Source organism: Furipterus horrens, unplaced genomic scaffold (genome assembly GCF_987537825.1).
Source record: "Furipterus horrens unplaced genomic scaffold, mFurHor1.1.pri manual_scaffold_8, whole genome shotgun sequence".
NCBI lineage: Eukaryota > Metazoa > Chordata > Mammalia > Chiroptera > Furipteridae > Furipterus > Furipterus horrens.
The window spans coordinates 104,211,270-104,232,893 of record NW_028327178.1 but is presented as its reverse complement, the minus strand read 5'-3'; the positions used below and the strand labels follow the sequence as shown (position 1 = coordinate 104,232,893).

Below are 21,624 nucleotides of genomic sequence, written 5' to 3'. Positions count from 1 at the left end.
GCCTTGCGATGCGAGTTTGATAATGCCCGGTTGCTCCCGTCCCCTGTTCAGTGGGGCTTGTCCTGTGACTGCACACTCGGGCGTCCCAGCGGTGTCTAATCGCCGGGAACGTTTCTGAATACTCACTCTCCAGGGTTCACCATTTCTCTTGTTGCAGACCAGGAACAAAGAGGCCACAGTGGGGTCTGACTCCGGGACCACACTATTGGGCAGAATTAGGAAGAAGTTCATGGAATGCCGGCCACGATGGCCGGACTCCTGGAGGAACCGACTGGTGGCCGGCTGGCAGGTTGGAGAGGACTGCAGGGGCTGCAGGCTGCAGGGTGGGGGAGGGACGGGAGCGGCAGAGCGAGGAGGGACAGCAGAAGTGACAGCCTCGGAGGCAGCGGTCAGGGGGCTTGGCTGGAGAGGCTGGGGTCACATGAGGAATGTGGACCCAGCATCACCAGACCTTCTAGTTTTCCAAGAGACACCAGAGATCTCAATTGTTTTAATGAAAGCTCTTGTCTTTAAAAGTATCAACAAATCCAACACCTTCTAGTGCTGTGCAGACCTCGCCGGTGCGCCTCTGCCGGTATGTGCTTTCTCTGCGGGGTGAGGCGGGTTCACATCTCCTGGTCACAGTTTGGGTCTCGAGCACAGGGCGATGCTGGGGGAAAGACTACTTTCAGCAACGTGAAAGCCACTGAGGTTGGCTGGTGCCTTCGTTGGGCCCCTCCCTTTGGGGGCCCTCACTAGTAACACAGGTTTCAGAAGAGGTGGGAGGAAGCCAAAGAGAGTTCTGTGGTTTCCTGTGACACCTCTCGGACCCTGGAGTGCAGTGTCTGCTCCCTGGGTCCCACCATCTGCTATGGCGGCAGCGGGGCCTGCCACCTGCCCGGGAGTGGCCAGCGGGCTCCCCTGCCTGCCATCTGCCGGCAGCCTTCCTGGAAGGGAGCCGGCTCGGGCAGAACGCTGCGTGCGTGAAACGTTCAACCTGAGGGACTTCGTGCCGCCTCCCCGGGCCGTTTGTCTGGAAGACACAGGCCCAGCCCTTCACCTGGGGTGAGCAACACCGGGCTTGTGTGTCTCGGAGTTTGTGTGTATTCTTCTGCCGGTACTGCTTGCAGTGCAGGAGGGTAGGAGTGCGCGCTGCCCAGCACAGGCCGGATTGTTTGTGTTCCTGGGGTCTTCCCTGAGAGCGTGGCAGGGACGGCCCCTCCTCGTGTTTCCAGTTCCAGCTCAGATGTTCTTAGTTCTGAGACAGCTCCACTGGCACCCAGTACTGACCGCAGCGGCGGCCCCCTCCTGCGTGGCCCTCTCCCCCTCGTTCCCCTGTAGCGCCTGGCATGCCTGTGGTCACCGTGTTTCTTGCCTCCCCCCTTGATTGTCTGCCCTGCTGTGTTGAGCATTTTCTTGGCGCACGCTGAAAAGGGAAACCAAGGGAAACTTTGGGGAGATGTTGTCAGTTTCCCCCCAAAATAGGTTGCCCCAATTTATGCTCCCGACAAGAGCAGAGAGAACAGGACACATTCCCCCACCTCTCCACTAACACTGGGTACCCATCTTTGGAATTTTCGTTACGTGATAGGGATAAAAATGGTTCGTTTCGCAATTCTTTGATTGGTCACTGGGCTGTGTTGGGCCGGTGGGGGGGGGGTGAGTGGGGGAAGGTCTCAGGAAAGAATCGGCACCGGGACAGACACCCCACAGCCATGCTGGTTAGACACAGAACCTGGACGGAATCCGGCTCAGAGGCAAGGATGTGCCATAGGAAGATGGGCAGGGTGTCCCTAAGTTTCCGTAAGAGTTTAGGGCGATAACAATGTTCCAGGCATTGACTAGCCCCATGTATTCATTGAATACTTGTGATATGGTCCACAAAAACGGGGAACTGCATTGGATTTCATTTTAATCAAATTTAAATTTAAGTTGCTGGGTGTGTCTGGCTGCTCCCGTACGGTCAGCATGGCCACGGGTCGTTGGTTGGTCCCCAGCGGGAACACACGGACATCCCTCCGGCGTGGGTGTTGGATTCAGAAGGTGTCCTCTCAGGCGACTCAGGCTCTAAGCCCACCTGTCTGTACTAACGTGTCTTTGCGTCGCGTTTGTCTCGTTTTAGGAACTGTTGTGGGTGTTGTCCTTTACACGGGCAGAGAGCTCCGGAGTGTCATGAATACCTCAAATCCTCGAAGTAAGGTGTGTATGCGGTCACGGGACGTGTCTCCTCATCAGGCCTTTCAGCCTGATGTACTGCAATGATTGGGGTTGGGGGTGAGGGGCTAGATTTAAACACTGGAACACCTAACAGTATTATTTCATTTATACCAACTCACTATCTTTACGCACACACACACACACACAGATACACATATAACACCTATAATACAGAAGTAGGTATTTGTATATATACAAATACACAACATTTAAAAATTTATATTTTAAATTTAATTATTTTTTGAAATTAAAAAAATGTTCCTGACCAAAACATTGTATTCCCATTTTTGAATACACAGCCTTTTAAAAGCTTTTAAGTTAAAGCAAACTGTTGTTTACCACGAGCCACGCTGTGTCCTTCACCCGAGCCTGTGAGCAGGTGCTTCCTGGCTGCGTGGGAAGGAACGGCAGGCCCGGCTTCAGGTCTCCGCTGAGGGCACGCAGGGTCCACCCGCTGCCGGCCTGGTGGCTCTGTGATTGCTCATGTCACACCATGACCCACCCTCCCCAGCCCTGGCCCTCCTCCTCCTCGTGTTTCCAAGTCTCAGTCTCCTTAAGTCATTAAGAAAAACCCGGAAGCGGGATTCTTGAGGTCCCTCGGATGTCTGTTCTGGAGTCCAGCCCACGGTGCCCGGTGTTCTCAGCCAAAGCTGTGGGGGCCGCTGGGTCGCACGGTCTCACTGGGTGAGGTGTTCAGGGGCGAAGGACCGTTCTCCAGGTGGGCTGCGGGCTGCAGCTGCGAACCCCACTCTCCCCTTTGTGCCTTGTGCCCCAGATTGGCCTGTTTGACCTGGAAGTGAACTGCCTCACCAAGATCCTCTTCGGCGCCCTGGTGGTGGTATCTCTGGTCATGGTGGCCCTTCAGCACTTCGCCGGTCGTTGGTACCTACAGATCATCCGCTTCCTCCTCTTGTTTTCCAACATCATTCCCATCAGGTGAGCAGAGAACGAGCTTGGGTTTGGGGGGGGTGTGAGAGTGTCTTCTCTTCGCCAGCTGGCCCCTTTGCCGAGTGATGACCAGGAACACTCAGGGTCAGGAGTGTGAGTCACGCTTGTGGCTGTAGCATTACAAAAGCAGGTGCCGCCAGGATCCAGCCTTTCTTGAGTGATGCTGCTCAGAAGGTCTTGCCGTGCCTTGCCCATGTCTACGGCGGGGGTGCCAGTTAGAGCTCATCCCATCTGCCAGCTCCAAGGGGTTGGTCGTGGCTGCGGGGAGTGTGTGTTGAGGATTCTGAGCCCCGGTCTGGGCTCAAGAGGAAGTAACGCTATGACTGGTGAGCGATGGAAGCCGGATGGCACGTGCCAGTTGTTTGCCTCATTGGGAGGCTGAATAAATAGTTTAAAAATGGTATCAGTAATAGACAGTCATAGGAGGGAAAAACAAAGACGCACAGGAGCAAAAGAGTGAAATAAAAGTCCCCTCTAACCTCACAACTAAGTGATAATTGCCATTCATATTTTGGGATGTATTTTTTTCTAGACTGCTTTCTCTTTTAGAAAATAGGTTCTGTTCTACATAAACTGCCCCCCCTTTTGTAACAGCAGGGAGTGTCACATAACCTTTCACATCAAATATCCTTGTACCGCCTCATTTTTTAGAACCGCCCCAGTGTGTATTCTAGACTTAACAATCTACTTAGTCCCATATTGTTGGTTACTTGTTTCTACTGTTTTTCCCTCCATAGCAAATGATCAGTAAATAATTACGAAAATAAGCCATATCTTTTTTCCTGAAGCTTTTAGTGCTTATCATCTCTGTTTTACACCTAATATATTGTCTTTTCTTTTGTGTATTTATATCCTTGCTAGAATTTGTCTGTGTCTAAGGCCAGAGATTGTGGTTTTGGTTGTGTGACCAGGATAGGGGGATCGAACCCCTAGCCAGTGTGCTGTGGAGAGTAGCTTCAGGGAATACACATCTGCTTTATTCCAGCAGGAAGTCTTTCCGGTGTAATGCTAAGCAATACTGTGGTCTTTAAAATTCTCTCTGCAACATGATTGAAAATTAGTGAATTGAATCTTCCTATGGCCCAGGTCAGCCAGTAAAGTAGTAAGCAGTTTGATGAGTTTAAAGGATTATGAATGAATTTGAGGATTTCTTTTTATTTATTTATTTTGCCATAAAATAGTATTTTAAAATGAGTAGAATTCATGCACTGGAACATTATTTAGCCTTAAAAAGGAAGGAAATTCTGATACATGCTGCCACGTAGATGAACCCTGCAGACCTGCTGAGTGACATAAACTGGTCACGAGGAGAAAAGTACTGAATGATTCCACTTCCGTGAGGCGCCTGGAAACAGAAAGGCGAATGGTGGGTTCCTGGGGACGGGGAGGAGGGAGTTATTGCTTGATGGGCATGGACTTTCAGTTTGGAAAAGAGGAAAAAGTGGTGGAGCTACGTGGTGGTAACGGTTGCGTAACGGTGTGCGTGTGCTCCATGTGACCAGACTGTCCACTTGAAACAGTAAACTTCATGTTGTGTATATTTTACCACAATTTAAAAAAATGAGCGTAGCCCTGCCTGGTGGCCCAGTTGGTTGGAGTATTGTCCTGTGCGCCAAAAGGTTGCAGCTTTGATTTCGGTCAGGGCACATGCCTGGGCTGTGGGTTTGATCCCCATTCGGGGCACGCACAGGAACCAATCAGTGTTTCTCTCTCCCATTGATGACTCTCTGTCTCTCTCTCTCTCTCTCAAATCAATAAACTTAGCCTTGGGTGACCATTAAAAAAAAATGAGTGTAGTATCAAAAACATATTAGCTCAGAGGACTAGTAATTAAAAAAAAAAAAAAGTAAGGCTAAAACAACTACCCTTTCAGTGCTTTAAGGGACCTTGGTCCGTGATAGAATAACTTGGTGAAAACAATGACTTGTTTCGTGTTATTAGCTAGGGGTGCTGGCTCATGTTGTATCCGGGGAGTCAGCCCCAGCAGCGGCTTTTTAGGGGGTGATCCCAGGTGTTGTTGTCACACCAATGTTGCGTATTTAGTCCTTGTGGTTTGCGAAAGAGAGACAGAGAGCCTTGCGTGCTTCCTAGTAACCGCTTCGCTCTGGTTTTCTGACCAGCTTGCGTGTGAACCTGGACATGGGCAAGATCGTGTACAGCTGGGTGATCCGGAGGGATTCAAGGATCCCGGGGACTGTGGTTCGTTCCAGCACGATTCCCGAGCAGCTGGGGAGGATTTCTTACCTGCTCACAGACAAGACAGGTGAGCTTCCTGTCCCCTGCCTCCTGTCCCCGACTCCCGCCCGGGATTTAAGGTGAGGGAAGGGACTTGGATCCTCCTTCTGAAGGAACTAGAGATTGCTGCTGCTGCCCTTTTATTTTCCTCATCTTTTGATGAAGACTGATTGTTTGGTGGCCGTGGTGATGCTGATGATGATGGCACCAAAGCTTTACATGATGCTACTTTTGTGCAAAGCACTGCTCTGGGGTGTTTATATGTAGTTACTTAGTTATTCCTCATCCTAACCTGGTATTTTTACAGACAAAGAAGTGAAAGAAAAGTTAACTGATGTGTCAGAAGCAGGCTTTGAACTCAGGCAGATTGGTTTCCAGTCGTGACCTCATACCCCAAATTACGGCTCTGCAGTTTACTATCATAGTGGTTAGGAGCAAGGCCTGGAAAGTGGGGAGGCCTGGGTTTAAGCTTCATCGCTACCATTCAGTGTCCACAGGAAAAAAGGGAATCTGTTGCAGAGATCTGGAGTGGCTCCCCAAGTCAGAGAAAAACTGGGTTTCAGGAAGGAGAGAAATCAGGAAAGTTCCCACTGTGTCAGCATCAGGACCCTGGAGGGCTTCTGCAGGGCCCAGGTCTCTATCTGCTCAAGGTTCGAGGTAGACTCTGAGCAGACTAGTGGCTGTCCCATGCCACGCTCTTGGCCAATGGAATGAGTCAGACGCCCTGACTGACACTCCCTCTGGGTCATCGCAGGCAATGATGGTGGTAATTTCCCCACGGAAACCTAGGGTGCCCTTTTCAAAGGACCGGGAATTGGATTCCAGGCCAAGAAAACCCCACGGGAGAAGCAGGGGCAGTGCTAAAACCAGTGTGGGACGTACTGTGAATGCTTAAAAACAACAACAACACACATCTGCCGTTGCTGCTAATACTAATAAAAGCTCCAAGATGGAGGTACCCTTACTCGTTTGTCTTGTCTTTCAGGAACACTGACCCAGAATGAGATGGTTTTCAAACGGCTTCATCTGGGCACGGTGGCCTACGGTCTCGACTCCATGGACGAAGTTCAGAGCCACATCTTTAGCATTTACACCCAGGTAACGCGTTCTGTTTCGCTCCCCAAACCAATTCTTTATGTTTGTGAGCACCTGCGCTGAGAGATAATTCATCATGCCATGTGGCTCCCCCTTGTCAGTACTGTCCAGCATCCCTCGCGGGGACCCAGGCTTCTGTCCTGAGGGCTCCCTGTGTGGCTTGTCATGCTTATTGGCTCCGGCTGGACACCCCGCGGCCCCCTCCTCAGCACTGCTGGCCTGCCGCTGACTGCATCGGACGGCCTCACGGACGTGGTGTGTCCCCCTGGCAGGAGACGCACCCTTGCCCGTGTGGATGGTATTTTTAAGAGCTTGTGGTATTTACAGAAGCCATGCCTTCTCAGGATGTTTGTGTAGTTCAGCTTTTATGGTCCATTTTTGGTTCAGCACAGATAACACTCTTTGTAAAGTGTTAAAAGTCAGAAAACGACATTTCTTACCGTGAACTTTTAACTCCTAGCCTTTCCTTAGTGAAGCTTGTAAACTGATTTGTCCATCTTGGACTTGGGTTTGAAACAGCTAAGTGTCATGGGGTTAGGTCATCTCAAGGGTGGTGTGAGCTCAGAATTATAGTGTCCCCTCCCCCGCAGTGTGCCCCTCTCTCTGTGACATCTGAAAACCCTGCAGCAAAGGCATGAATGCTTTTGTGTTGGGAGGTATGAAGGCTTTCCTGTGGGGGGTTTTTTTTTTTTTTTCACCTTTATTGAGGTATATTTTATATACTATAAAAATCAGCTATGCTAAGTATACAATTCAATGACTTTTAGTACATTACAGAGTTTGGGACCATCACCATAATTCAATGTCTGAATAGACCCACCACCCACATCATTCCCCTGACCTTTAGACTTTGTGACTAGGATTTTATAACAGTGTTTTATAAAGTGCAGTGTTTGGGCCTCCAGGGTCAGATCTTCCTGGGATGGTCAGAATCCCTAGACCCGGTCAGATCTTCCTGGGATGGTCAGAATCCCTAGACCCAGTTTCAACCGGTGAACCAGGCGGTTCCAAGGTGCAATAGTTGGAGGACATCTGCCAGGGACCTGAGGTCTGCCCTTATTATTCAGAACGTCAGTGTCTAAATCTATGGACTCCAGAATTTACATTTTATCATCATCCTCAAAATTCAAGCAAAGTTGCAGTCTTTCTCATAGTACTGAGGCTGACCCAGGGACCCTCGCTCCATGTAACAGACGAGTGTCTGTCAGCTGCGGCCCTTGAGGTGTCCTGCGGAAGGGGTCAGAATTCTGCGATGGCTTTTTTCCAGAACGTTGAGATGTAGACTGTGGTTTAGGAGTGTCCAGATGAACTGGCTTGAGGGACGTTATTTAACTGAAGTAACCGCATAAAGAAGGCAGATGGCGCCCTGGCTGGCGTGGCTCAGTGGATTGAGTGCAGCCTGCAAATCCAAAAAATCGTGATTGGTATTTGCCACACATTTTGATCTGTGAACTGTCCCTTTTCATGTCCTGTTTTGTCTCCGATATTGTTTCAGGACCGTTGTTAGAAGTGGGACTTACTGAGCCCTTTTCCCTTTTCTTTTTAATGGGTATGTTGGTGGCCACGTGAGTTTCTGGCTTCTTTTCTGCCCACGAGGCCTTCAGGTTGCTGTTAAAGACTTCCTGGGTCCCAGACAGTGTTCCTTTCGCTTCCTGCTTCCATCGGAGACACAGATGAGCTTCAGTTTATATTTTCTTGAGGAATATTTTTTATCTGTATGTTTTTCTCTGGGACACAGCTTTTTTTTTTTTTTTTTAACTCATTAAATTTTTCCTCTATTATTTCTTTTATTTATTTATTTTCAGAGAGAGGGGAAGAGAGGGAGAAAGGGAGAGAAACATCAATGTGTGCTAGAAACATTGATTGGTTGCCTCTTGCATACCCCCCAACTAGGGGCCTGGCCTGCAACCCAGGTTTGTGTCCTGACTGGGAATTGAACCAGCGACGTTTCAATTTGCAGGCTGGCCCTCAGTCCACTGAGCCACACCAGTCAGGGTGTATCATTTATTTATGGTGCTTTTTTTTTTTTTTTTCCTGCTGGAAATGAAAGAAATGTGATAAATATAAAGAAAAAACATTGAAATCATCTGTATTAACATCACTCAGAAATAACCAACATTAACACCTGGGTGTTTAAAATACCAAACTGTTTTTCTGCCTTTGTGTGCCTGGAGAGATGTGTGCTTTGTTTTTTTGTGTGTGTTCTTCTTTTTAATCCTCACCCAAGGATATGTTTATTGATTTTAGAGAGAGAGGAAAGGAGAGAGAAACACCAATCGGTTGCCTCTGGTACGCATCCCAGACGGGGATTGAACCTACAACTGTTTGATGCACAGGAAGGTGCTCCAACTGTCTGAGCCACCCAGTCAGGGCTGTGTTTCTTTTTTTCTTTACAACAAAAAGGCATTATATTTTTATAATTCTTTTTAAACTAGAGTTGAACTGACCCTCTTGCATTCTTTAGAGATTGGGGGCGTCAAGCATTTATATTTCTTAAAATTCTTAAAATATTTATTGGTTATTTTGAGAAGCATTTTTGGTTAAGAACCACTGTTAGAATAACACTATCCAGCTTTCTTTTTTCACTCATGTTAATGATTGTGATCATTTTTGCTGGTTTTATAACAGGGCCAGGACTAACCTGGGTAAGAAGAGTGAGGTATCCACGTTGGGAGCAAATTTTAATGGGATGACCCCCCTCAAAAAAAAAAAAAAAAAAAAAAAAAAACAGTAATCAAGATAATCATAGTATAATGCAACATTTTAAAATCTCAAAATTCATGCAAAAATCCACAATGAACACAATACTGAAATTTTAAAATGACAGGCTCTAACCCATGCAGTTAGGCCTCCCCAACTCCTGGCCCTGGTTTTGTGGTGTTCGTGACTCCAGGTCATGGCTTTAGCCTCGGCGTATGATATATGGCGGATAATTCTTTGTTGTGAAGGCTCCTGTGCATTCTAGGATTAAAAAAAAAAAAAAAATATATATATATATATATATATATATATATATATATATATATTTAGAGAGTAAGGAAGGGAAGGGGGTAAGAGAGGAAGCAAGACATCCATGTGTGAGACAGTCGGTTGCCTCTGGCACATCCCCAGCTGGGACCTTGGTCCACAACCCAGGCACATGCCCTGACCAGGAATTGAACTGGTGACCTTTTGGTTTGCGGGAGGATGTCCAACCTGCTGAGCCACACTGGTCATGGCCATTTTAGGATTTTAACAGCGTCCTTGCCCTCTACCATCTAGATGTATGTAGCCACTTCCTCCCCCCACTTGTCTTGGGGACACAGGTTGTCACCAAGATATTGCCAGATGGTGGGCACAGTCACCCGAAGTGAGAACCCCCATGTGACCTGGGAATGTTGTATTTATCCGGTCACTTCAACAGCCTGTGACTCAGTGGATTCATTTGGAAGTAGCAGCTCTGAGCCTGCCTCAGTGGGGGGCCCCTTTGAGGTTAATGAGCTCCCAGCTTTGAGCTTCATCTAGGGAATCATATGGGGCTGATGAAACAGGAGTTCCTTCTCTTCAGTAGTGTGTTCACTTTAATTGCATTTAGAAAGAAAATTGATCTTCATGGTGACTCAGTATTTAATTTTTGTATTGATCTTTCCTGTGATACAAAATGGAGTTCTCACTGGGAAATGCCCCTGCCCTGCCCGTTAATGAGAGGCGGGGCCTAGTTTTCACTGATTCCTGGAGTCTCCTTGGTGGGCTGGGATGCTGTCGAATGACTCAGAAGCATTAGATAGTGCGAGGTACCCACCCAAGGGGCCACATCAGGGACCTTTGTGGACAGAGGTCTGGATTCCTCTCCCCACTCCTGACCTCGTGTGGAGCTGTGATACCCGCTTCCCTCCTGACGAGGGCCAGTGGTTTTCTTTCCCCAGGGCAGAGAGACTCGTGAGCTGCCTCGGTGGCTGCCACATCTGTTTTGATTTTCCCCTGGTATTTTTTAAGTAAGAAGAAATGTGTGTAGGTTAAAGGGCCTATGGGGAGGAGACTGGAGATAAACACTGTACAATGTGAAACTCTTCCATATGGGGATGTTTGAAGACGGGGCGCTACCGCTAATACTGGCAGCGCCCCTGGTAATTACCGGGGCCTTAATGATGCACGTGGATTACCATTCGGTGTGCGAATGAGCCTTTTACTCAGCAATTAAAAGAGAATTTCAGAATCAGTGGTTATGACCCCTCCTCCCCGAAGCGCCTGAGTGGGAAAGGGGGTGTGTGTTCATTTAAGAGAGAAAGAAATGAACATGGGGACATTAAACCGATTACTTCTGGGTCGGGACCAGTCACCCTCATCTTCTGATTGGTTGTCCAAGGGTCCCCTGATCTGAAAGGGAGGTCCTTGCAAAACTCCGGGCCCTCTGTGTGATCCCACATTTGAAGTATCAGTGGGAGCACTTGTCTTCCGGAGACCTGAAATCAGATGGCGTATGAGATCCAAAGGTTTGTGAGGGGCGCCCTTCCCTCGGCCTTTCCCTAAACCGTGCCGGCCGAAGCAATTACTTCGTCAAAGGCCTCGTCGTTGCCCCCGTGTTAAATCATAATTTGGTCCAGGTGCTGAGGGGTGCGGGCAGAAGCGCAGACGCGCGCCCACGCCTAGAACACAGTTTGCAGAACTTAGGAAAAAGCGTTCTTGATTTCGACTCCCCGCTCGAGAGAACCTTTCTGTAAATCTTCGGCCCTCTTTATCATTTGGGAGTTAAATTCTTTATAATCAAAAGCACTTGGCAAATAGTGATTCATTTAAACTGTAGTTCTGATTCATTACTCTAATTATTGTTACCATGCAGTGCCCTTTGGCCTGGAAGTGAAATTCGTGTCCTCTTGACACCAGAGGTTAACAGAGCAGGAAGCCAGAGCGGTGTTGTGCCTGCATGACAAGAATAATTTAGTAATTGTCTAATTACCTGAGAAGTCGAATGCCTCGGCTAAAAATAGTATTAAAAAATTAAACGAAAGTCATTTTCTTGTTTCCCGTAACCCATCTGTTCTCTGTTTGGGGCAACCATGTGTTCGCGGGTATAAAACACGCTTCATTCTCAAAGATCAGAGCGCTTCTCCTCTGATGATGGATGAAATATGTTTTTAATGGAATGTAGCACCCAGTATGTGGCTAAACATCTTTAGCTCCTGGGACTCAGCTGTGGGGGCAGGAAGCTACTGCAGGTCCTTTGTCCACAGCTGTGATTTAAAGTCTGGAGCTGATGGTGGGCCCTTTGATATGTATTTCTGCTTTGAGACAGGGGGGAAAAAAATTCATGTCACGTCAGGACCCCCCATCACTGTAGGAACAGGAAATTGTTTATTTACTAGGGATGCCACAGACCAGCTATCTGTTCTCATGGTCTGATGGGACAGTCATCAGGTAAAGAAGCCAATTTTAGACAGGGAGGACAGTAACCCCCAGGAAGCATGTCTTCCAGTGGGGAGGGCAAGTGGGGTAACATGAATTAGGGGGCTCAGGAAGCCCTCTTTCAGGAGGTAACATTTGAATTTGAACTTCCTTGATGAGATAGGGTGAGCCAGCCCCACAGAGATCTGGGAAATGGTGTTCTAGGCAGAGGGCACAGCGAGTGCAAGGGCCCTGGGGCAGGCGAGGTCAGCATGGCTGGAGCAGAGTGAGTGAGCAAGAAGATGTCACGAAAGGAGGTTGCAGAGATGGGCAGGGACTGGCCAGAACAGCCCTGAGGGCCATGGGAAGGTGTTTGAGTTTTACTGAACACCAAGCCATAAGCTGTTAACAAGTGGTCATTTTTCAGTGGTCTTAAGTTTTTACTATATTTCAAGGTAACAGAAACCATTTTTCTTTTGAAGATTTTATTTATTTATTTTTAGTGAGAGGGGAGGAAAGGGAAACATTGATGTGGAAGAGAAATACCAATCCGTTGCCTCTCGAATGCCCCCACCTGGGGACCTGGCCTGCAACCCAGGCCTGTGCCCTGACTGGGAATCAAATCAGTGACCTTTCAGTTTGCAGGAGGGTGCCCCACCCACTGGGGCCACCCCAGTCAGGGCAGAAACCCTTTTTCAAAGGAAAGCCTTCCTGGTGTGCGATGTGTAACACAGACAGGAGCGGGCTGCTTGCCTTCCACGTGCGGGATGCTGAGCGGGACGGTGCGGGAATTCCCGCTGCTCGGGGGTGGAGCATGGCTTGAACCCACCCCTCTCATTTGGAGGAAACTGAGGCCCAGAGAGCAGATGTGACTTTTCACACCCCGTCCAAGAATAAAGCTCAGATTTGTTAACCTTCGATACTCTTTTTACCACGTTGCTCGAAACCGTTTTCCCCAAGACTTAACCCATTCAGGAGACGCAGCCACGTGTGGAAAGGTGTGACCAAGGAGATGGTGAAGGCTGTGTTAGCAGCGGGACAGCTGCTTAGATGGGTTACCGAAGTCAATCCTGAGCATGTATAGAAGTTCTCTTTTTTAAACAATTACTCTTGAAAACCTACCTTAGGTGCACTGCTAGGTACCCTTGGGCAGTGCGTTCACCTAGGCAGGCGTTGTCCCTGGCCCTTGTCACTGATGGTCATTATCCCTCCAGGGCACAAGTCAACCTTATTGTCTTTTATTTGAAACCAAAGAGTCTACATGAAAACAGCAATTCCAAACCAGGGGGGGGTTTTGATCTCCCTGGGACATGTGGCAACATTTGTTGATACATCCAGGGAAGAGAGGGGTTTCTGGAACCTAGGAGGTGAGGCCCGAGATGCGGCTCAGCATCCGCCAATGCACAGGATTGTCGCACCACAGAGAAGGTCTGCTCCACGTGCCGAGGCTGAGGCGCCCTGGTCTAAAACTCTGGGACTGCTTGCAGTGTGGGGAGGCCCTTCAATACCCCCCAAAGGAAGACAGTCACATGTTAACAGCTAGAATCACGCACGTTCACTGTATGGTAATTATTCTTTTATTAAGTGTGCGTGTTTTCTCCCCGCAAGCAGAAAGGATCGGATCCCTGAGAGTTCATGCCATTTATCAGTGTCGCTATAGACATATGCGTTACCCGGTAGACCCACAGTGAGGAAAGCAGAACTCTGCGTGGCTGTTCTTCCACACTGGAGACCCTTCTGTGCCTCTGGTGATCTTCTTTGTTCACTTCTCCTCCTGTAGCAATCCCAGGACCCGCCTGCTCAGAAGGGCCCCACCATCGCGACCAAGGTCCGACGGACCATGAGCAGCCGTGTGCACGAAGCCGTGAAGGCCATTGCGCTCTGCCACAACGTGACTCCCGTGTACGAGTCCAACGGCGTGACCGACCAGGCCGAGGCCGAGAAGCAGTACGAAGACTCGTGCCGTGTGTACCAGGCGTCCAGCCCGGACGAGGTGAGCCCGGGGCTGGTGTGGTGAGGCCCGCAGAGACACCCTGCCAGCTTCCCGTGGGCTCCAGGCGTGGCCCCTGAGGGGTTCACCTGGCAGGGCAGACAGCAGCCAGGGAGCTGCAGGGCTGCGGGGCAAATACCTTTTCAAATGTGTGCAGGAATCGATCTTTCCTAGAAGAAATAGTCACGGACTCGAGAGCTGCCCTGAGCGAGGGAAGCGCACGAGATCTTGTCTGTAATTCAGGTGGCTGGCCCATACGGGACACAAGGCCCTGTTGAAACCACATCCCCTTAAAAAAACAAAATAAAAGCTTTATTAAGATAAAGTTCACGTATCACGCAGGCACCCACTTAACAAGCATAGGTCAATGGTCTTTTAAGTACGGTCACAGAGTCATGCAGCCATGACTGCAACCAGTTTTGGGACCTTTTCATCGCCCCGAGAGACGCGTTACACGCCCATCTGCTTCCCGGACACCTGCTACCCCCAGCCCCTGGCAACCACTAACCTACTTCCTACCTGTGCAGAATTGCCTTTCCTGGACACCCCGTGCACATGAAAACATATGTTATGGGGCCTCTTGGGTCTGTCATCTTCATGTTGTAGCATGGGTCAGAACTTCATGATTTTTTATAGGTGAAAAATAGCCCATTATATGGGTGACACTGCATTTTTTTGATCCGGTCGTTGTTTGGTGGACATTTGGACTGTATTTTGTTTGCTTGCTTGCTGTCATGGGTAACGCTGCTTTGACCATTTGTGCACACGTGTTTGAGTGGGCACAGTTTCATCTCTCTTGGTGTGAATCCCTAGGTCACATGGTACCTCTCTGCGTAACCTTCTGGGGAACGGCCTGACTGTTTTCTAAAGTGGCTGCACCGCTCTGGCCGGTGTGGCTCAGTCGGTTGGGGTGCTGTCCTGTAACCAGCGTCGGTTTGGTCTTGATTTTCCTTTGGGGAATGTGAGGATGATACCACTGAGTAGTAGATGCGAGAAAGGGCCAGATTCTTGGTACTTATAGACCGGGAGCCAGAAGTGTATGGGTACTGGTGGGATTTGAACACGTTCCAGATGTTGGGGATCTGATCAGTCCTCACTCTGCCTCTGAGCTGTTAATACACCAGTTGGCTCTCGAGATGCACGTGTGAGGTCTTTGGTGCCTGCCCCACCCCTGTCTGCTCCCACTGAGCTTGGGCGTATTTGTTTTGGGCCTGTGCAACGACTTTTCCACGCGGGTCAGCCTTTCACGGAACGCTTTGTGCTTCTTAGCTCCTTTTTGTTGCGGGGACCAGTCCTGTATCACTTCTGCCCATGAATTGTACTGGAATTCCGATTCGTCTTTTGTAAGATTCTGAGGAAAGACTGAAAAAACGAGGTATTTTCTTTTGGCCTTTGGTGTCTTCAGAGGTCAGTATTGCCTTATTGGTACCCCCCCCCCCACATTTATTTCATATTGCACAGTTATTTTGTATTTATGGTGGAATAGGTGAAAATATAGGTAAGAGAAAAAAGTAAACCATAATCCTACTAACAAAAGGTATAGCCTCTGTTAGTGTTTTAGTGCCCAGCCTGCCACACGATTTCAAAAGCTATGTCTATAAAATGCAAATCTGTGTCTGTAGGCACACCACGTGACAGAGAGTAGGCGAAATCTCCGTCACAGTGAAATCTTTTGGAAAGCTGTACTGTTCCCAGATCCCTGAGGGGTTCCCCACAGACGTGGCTGCGCCTAGAATCCTAACTTTGAAATTCGATATCAATAAAACATTGCTGGTCAAGGCACGGTCAGTTTATGGAATACCTAGAGGAGCCAGGATTCGTTTTACTTCGGAGCTGCCGGAGTAATTTCTGCCAGTTGGAGTAGTGTTCGTTTCCTGTAACAGAAAGCAGGATTTCCTAAATTTGTTTCCTGTGCACATTCCGCTTTGGAAGCCTTGAAGGGTCTTTATTCAGATATTGATTACAGCCTCGGGGGGGGGGGGGGGCTGTACAGTAGCTCCCAGGGGAGGGGGACGAGATCTAATCTGGCTGGAGAGACGTGCTCCTGAGCAGGCGGGTTTTAGCCCCAGTGATATTCTGTCATTTCCAGGATATTGGGGAGCACCCAAGGAGGGGGTTGGCGAGGATGGGAGAGATTGTGGCAGTGATGCAGCTTTTAGTGTGTCTGTTTCTTGGCGTGAGAGGTCAAGGGCGTGCAGGCAGAAGCAACCCTATGACTCACTCATTTGTTTCTTCCATGAATCTTTTCATATTAAAAAAAATATTCTTAAGCTTTTCAAACCACAAGTACTAATGTTCTCCCTAGAAAAAGTAGGCATTGTGGATCCAAAAGAAGTTGATAGACAGAACCTGTAATTCTTACCACCTAGCAATAATGACTATTTGTGTTCTGGTATAGATTTTCCCAGAGTTTTCTTACATGCGTGCATATGTATAGAACCATAATGTCATGTTTCTGTCGTACAGAATTGTACTGTGGTGCATGTCACTAAAAAGGAAGGAAGGTGCAGTGAGTTAAGTGACAGCCTTTAGAAAGTCATATGGAGGCCTGTAGGGTGTATGTGAGCATGCATGTGTTTGTGTGTGGGGTATGTGTTTATATGTATAATGCACATGCACATGTGTGGGTGTGGGCATGCAGTGCATATATGTACACACAGACACAGCGTGGATGTGCATGTGTGTTTGTGTGTGCATGTGCATGCATGTGGGTGCAGGCATATGTGTGCCGTGTGAGCATGTGGGGGTGTGCATAGTTGCAAGAGGATCAATGGCAGTTTCTCGATATAATTGGCTGTGCCGTGGCTAGCTCAATAATTTCAGAGCCGCTAATGGCAAATTCTCCATAACGTCTAGAATGTTCTGCGTGGCTACGTCGTGCTCGTGGCTCAGAGGGAGACGCCCGCCTGTCTCTCTCCTGCCCTGAGACCTCCATGCTTGAAGTCTCTGCGCAGGTCCTCCTGTCCCAAACCCCTTCCTCTGAGCGGCCCACTGTTCCCGCCACCTGAGCCCCTTGCAGAGATCACTCTTTGCGTATGTGGGACTCTTCCTCACCCTTTCATTATTCATGCTTTAAACAAACTTACAGCACGGTTATAAGCTACAGATACAGCTTTGCACCTTGCTTTCGGTGACTTGTCCTTTTGTCCGTCGTGGGACACCGTTGCATGGTGACATCAGCAGGGGCCCAAGTTTTAGTGAACATCGGACGGCTCTGTGTTCCCGTCGTGGGCCCAGGGCACGAGGAAAGTCTGCCTCTCAAGACCCGCCTCCCACTGACTTCCGAGCACCACGTGGGCGTTGCACCGAGGCCCCCTCGCCTTCCTCCTGCAGCGCCGCCCGAGGGCAACTCTCGAGGTCTCACTCGATGAGCCGTGTGACTTGAGGCAAATCATCCCTGAACTTGGCCTCCCGACGGGGGAGGGGGCTGACACCATCCAGCTCGCAGGCCCTTAGAGAAAGGACGGTGAGGGCGGCGGGCCCGACAGCAGTGAGGAGCGGCTCCTGCAGAACGCCTGCTCTGCGCTGGGCCCCGGGCCCTCGCCCCCCCGCCACCCGGCCACCCCGTTACCACGGTCGCCCCATTTGGCCGATGACGTGGCTGGCTGAGGCCACACGCTGGCGAGGTTAAACCCAGGCAGCTCCTATCCAGAGCTGCCCTTCTGACCCCGCAGATACTGCTCTTTTACCCATGGGCAGTGGCTTCAGAGTGCTTTCTAAACACGTGAGGGCTACCAAGAGCTAAGCACCTGCGTCTGGGGGACTCGGCTGATCCTGGGTGCGGTTCCGGGGTGTCTGCTGATTCTTGTGCAGCCTGTTCTGAGCCAGGACTCAGAGTCCGGGTTCTCCCAAACTCTCATACGTGTGTGTATTTATTTACTTACTTGGTGCCGGGTCCCTTCCCTCTTTTCTCATCCCGGGAAGCTTCCAGGTTTGTTGCTACTAAACCTTCTTCTGCTGGAAGCCTCCCTGCTGAGGGTCTTGCCTTCAACACCCACCTCCCCAGGATCCCGCCCTGAGGAAGGAAAACCAAGAGTGCGTTTCTCCTCCCGTGCACAGGAACTTGAAACAGCTCACTTGCCAAGGCCACACGAGCCGGGCGCAGAGCTCGGCAGAGTGGGGCCCTCTGGGCGGACGGCGGGGCCTGCAGGTGGGGGACAGGCCAGCATCCGTTTGAAACACCCAGGTGCCGGGAGTAGTGCAGACGCGGGTGACCGAAAAGGGCAGTGAAGACACCGCCAACCTGGAAGCAGATTTCAGTTTGCTTCTTCCCCCTAACTCTTAAGAGCAACGTCGCTTGCTGCAGACAAAGTAAAAAATTCGAGGGAAGACACGAAGAAAACATTTTTGATGTGATCCCTTCCCGTCTCTCTCGTGTATGTATGATTTAAATGTGCAGTGTCGTTCCACAAACCCCCCCCCTCTTGGTTCGTTCTCTCGGTAATAGATTGTACTTTCCCTCCTCCCAGGAACGCCCTGCGATAGGCAGGTTTTCAGCAGCGGCAGCGTATTCGCCCCTGAGCTGCCCCATGGGCTGTTTATCCCCAAGCGCTTTGGCCGTCATAAATAACGTCCCGATAGACAGCCTTATGTGTTCAGTCTCCCTGCCCATCTACGTCCGTGCGAGGTCCCAGCTGTGTCGTTTTGCATTTTCTTAAGCCTGTTACGGAGAGTGGGGATGAACACCAGTGGGGCCAGGGGAGCACGTGGCTCGGAGGTGGGCCAGAGTCTCTGTTTGTGTGCAGCTGGGAGGTGTTTTTCCCTCCTCAACTGCAGGCACAGCTCAGGTGTGTGGTGCCCCTAAGTGCCCCCTCACACCCTGCGCTTCCGCCGCAGGTCCTGGGACAACGACAGCATCCAGGCATGTGCACGAGGGAGCACAGTGCTGACTTAGGGGGCGGTGGGCCTCGGACCTCGAGGGTGAGGTCAGGGCACAGGGCTCAGGACGGAAGGAACAGTTCCTCCATGGGTGCTCTTTAGTAACCACAGGGGTAGCATCTGAAAACAGGGTTTTGGCTGCTCTGAAGAGAGGGGGGTCTGGGAGGCAGGACAGAGTGTTTTAGGGACCCTGTGGAAAACTAACGAGCCTTGGACTTGGCTCATCCCTGGGCCACAGAGGTCTGTCCCATATATTAGAGCTGGCCCAGAATGGGCTTAGTGAGCAGTCCTGTCTGCCACCTGCCCTACCCCTGGTGGCATTGGAACCTGTATCCACCCTGAGGAGGCAGCGTGGGATCTATTTCCTGGCCAGGAAAAGAGCACCTTAGGTCTGGGTAGATTTACAGTCTCGAAAGGCTGGATCAGGGTGGACGGGCCGCTCTCTGTGAGCCTGTGTTTATATTGTCAAATGCCAACGAAGAGCCCCTTTAACCAGATGTCAGATTCACGGGGGCTCTCACAACAGTACGTATCCTGCTTTTGACAAGAGTTCAAGGCTTTCTCTTTAGCCTGACCTGGTGTATGTCCCAAGCACGCGTTCTCAGGTACAAAGGGAAAATCATTGAAACTTTTCACAGGTGGTTGGTGGCTGACCCACCAGTGTTGAAAAGGGCCGTTTGGGGACATTTTGGCATGGATTCTTCACCTGGGCATTTTAGGGAGGGATTTCCTGATGCGTCCAAAACACGTCGCCGCCTCGTGAGTTGAGACTGCCCCCTCTGTCCCCTTCTTGGTTTCTAGCATTTGATCAAGTTTGGATCTAATTTAATTGTTCATTCATTCGTTTAACTTAATGAGGCTTCCTTTTCTGCTGCCGCTCTGGCCGACTGATAGTCTGATCCAGGGTCCCCTGAGACCCCAACTCTGGCTGTTAAGGACAGTGAGAGTCAAGACCTTGAAACCCTTTATGGTTTGACAATGGGGGGTGATTCTTTTGAGGGGAAGCTCAGACCTGCCAGAATGAGAAGTAGCCTGACTTCATACCGCGCTGTGGTGTGAAGGAGGGGGATTTTCTTACCATCCCCTGAAGTGTTTGTCCCTGCCGCAGCCCAGAGGGCTAGTGAGCACCCCAATTCTAAGCCTGGCTCTTCTCAGTAGGCCCTCAGGGTTTTTCTGTGCTCCTAGAAAGTAGCTTTAAATTAATGCCGACAAAGTCGCAGTAATAGAGTGGAAGGTGAAAAATGAATGACTCCCTGCAAGGCTCATATCCTGTTGGAATCAGCCCCTGGGAAGATGATGAGGATTTGATTAGGATGTGGAACCCGAGGCGGTGGGGGGTGGGGGCAGCAATATAATCTTTATTATTGTTATTTTTATCAGGATAAACGTAGTCTCATGTGGGCCCCTTAACTCTGTGGAGAGACACTCGTTGTAGAATAAGGCTCGGTGAAAAGATATTTACTGACAGTCGTGATTTGTCCTCCACAGGGACATTTGTCATTGTTGATCATTTCAGAGTCGTAGTTCAGCTTCTCCTCTCACACAGCCCTGTGCGGTCCCTGGCGTGGGGGCTGGGCCGAAGGCCCCTTCCGGTCCTGGACTTCGAGGCTCTTTCTCCATTGAAGTTAAGAGCAGGCTTTGGGGAATTAGTAGGTCTCCTTAAAGCCCAGCTTCACAGACTTTCCACATCCTTTCTGAACAATGAAATTAGGTTTTTAAGGGGTGAAGTAACAGCTGCTTGAAAACAAGAACGAACAAATCCTTTTAATAACAGTCATGCTTGTAAATGTACAAAAACTTTTTTTCTTTTTACATAAAATTGGTATGTAGAAGGTGTAAATTTAGCTAAGCTTTCTGGGGGCTTATATATACCTAGGTATATGTATTGTGTCGGGATATTTATTTACGTAACTAAAAATGAAAGAAATACGTGTACATGCTAAAAATACCTCAGCAGAATAGAAAGATAATAGTAAAAGCTAGACGTAGTTCTCCATGTGGATCATTCTAGAAGCATTTTATATACAGGTGGGACTATTTTGTACATATGGATCTTGACTGGCTTGTTAATTTGAAACTTCGAAAGATTGATAGCAGGTAAGACAGGATATTGAATTAAACAAATGCACACATGGGTTTACAAAGACTTGCACAGGCTAATAGCAAAAAAAAAAAAAAAAAAGAAAGAAAGAAAAGAAAAAGGAAAGGAAGAAAGAAAACCCATCATTACTTGATTAGCCCTTTCTTGAGGGGAGGTCAGTGTGACAGGCTCTTCCCTTGGCCAGAAGCTGCTTCCTGCTCACCCTGGTTGACTGCCTGAGACATAATTAAAACAGGGTCAGGTTTCCCATTCTTGAAGAATAACTTCTTTCCAATGTAAATTCAGTTAATATCAGCAACAGGAACCTAATTGGATCTCTGAGCACAGCACTGTCGGAGGAGGTGTCCACACATTTAGGGCTGGGACAGAAATGAGAAATAACCCGAATCAGGCCCCGAATTTCCGAGGCCTAGGTAGCGGGCGGGGGAGCCGGGCTGGGGCCCCAGGTCTGGGCTCCAGTTTGACCCCCACATCCCCCTCGAAGGTGTGGCACCTCAGCTGAGGCAATGCCTGGGGTGCCCGGCTGCGGGCGGCTCCCTGCGGCTTTTGCAGAGTCTCTCGGTGGAAGGAATGGGGGCTTCGGTGAACCCTGATAAAACAGAGGTGTTAGAGGCATTGGAGGTGGTGGCTGCTACCCGATTTCCTGGGAAAGGGACCTTTACCTACCACCCCCTCAGTGGAAAAATCACCATTATGAAACGTCTCAGAAAAGCAGTTAGCGCGAGTCATACAGCGGGCACCACATCGCCACTACCAGGTGTCAGCGGACTCCTCCCGTGTGCCCCTTTTCAGCTCCCCTCGCGACTCACGTTGCTCTCCT

The 21,624-nt window shown here is 49.5% G+C and overlaps 1 protein-coding gene across 3 annotated transcripts in view; it reads left to right on the top strand.

Moving 5' to 3' along the window:
- ATP9A (ATPase phospholipid transporting 9A) overlaps window positions 1–21,624 on the top strand; it is a 101,169-nt gene that overhangs the window by 49,059 nt on the left and 30,486 nt on the right. For all 3 annotated transcript variants that reach the window (XM_090286573.1, XM_090286574.1, XM_090286575.1), the window contains exons 10-14: window positions 2,102–2,178; window positions 2,972–3,132; window positions 5,265–5,407; window positions 6,365–6,477; window positions 13,616–13,828. In XM_090286573.1, coding sequence (XP_090142699.1) covers window positions 2,102–2,178; window positions 2,972–3,132; window positions 5,265–5,407; window positions 6,365–6,477; window positions 13,616–13,828 — 707 coding nt within the window. The remainder of the gene's footprint in view (window positions 1–2,101; window positions 2,179–2,971; window positions 3,133–5,264; window positions 5,408–6,364; window positions 6,478–13,615; window positions 13,829–21,624) is intronic.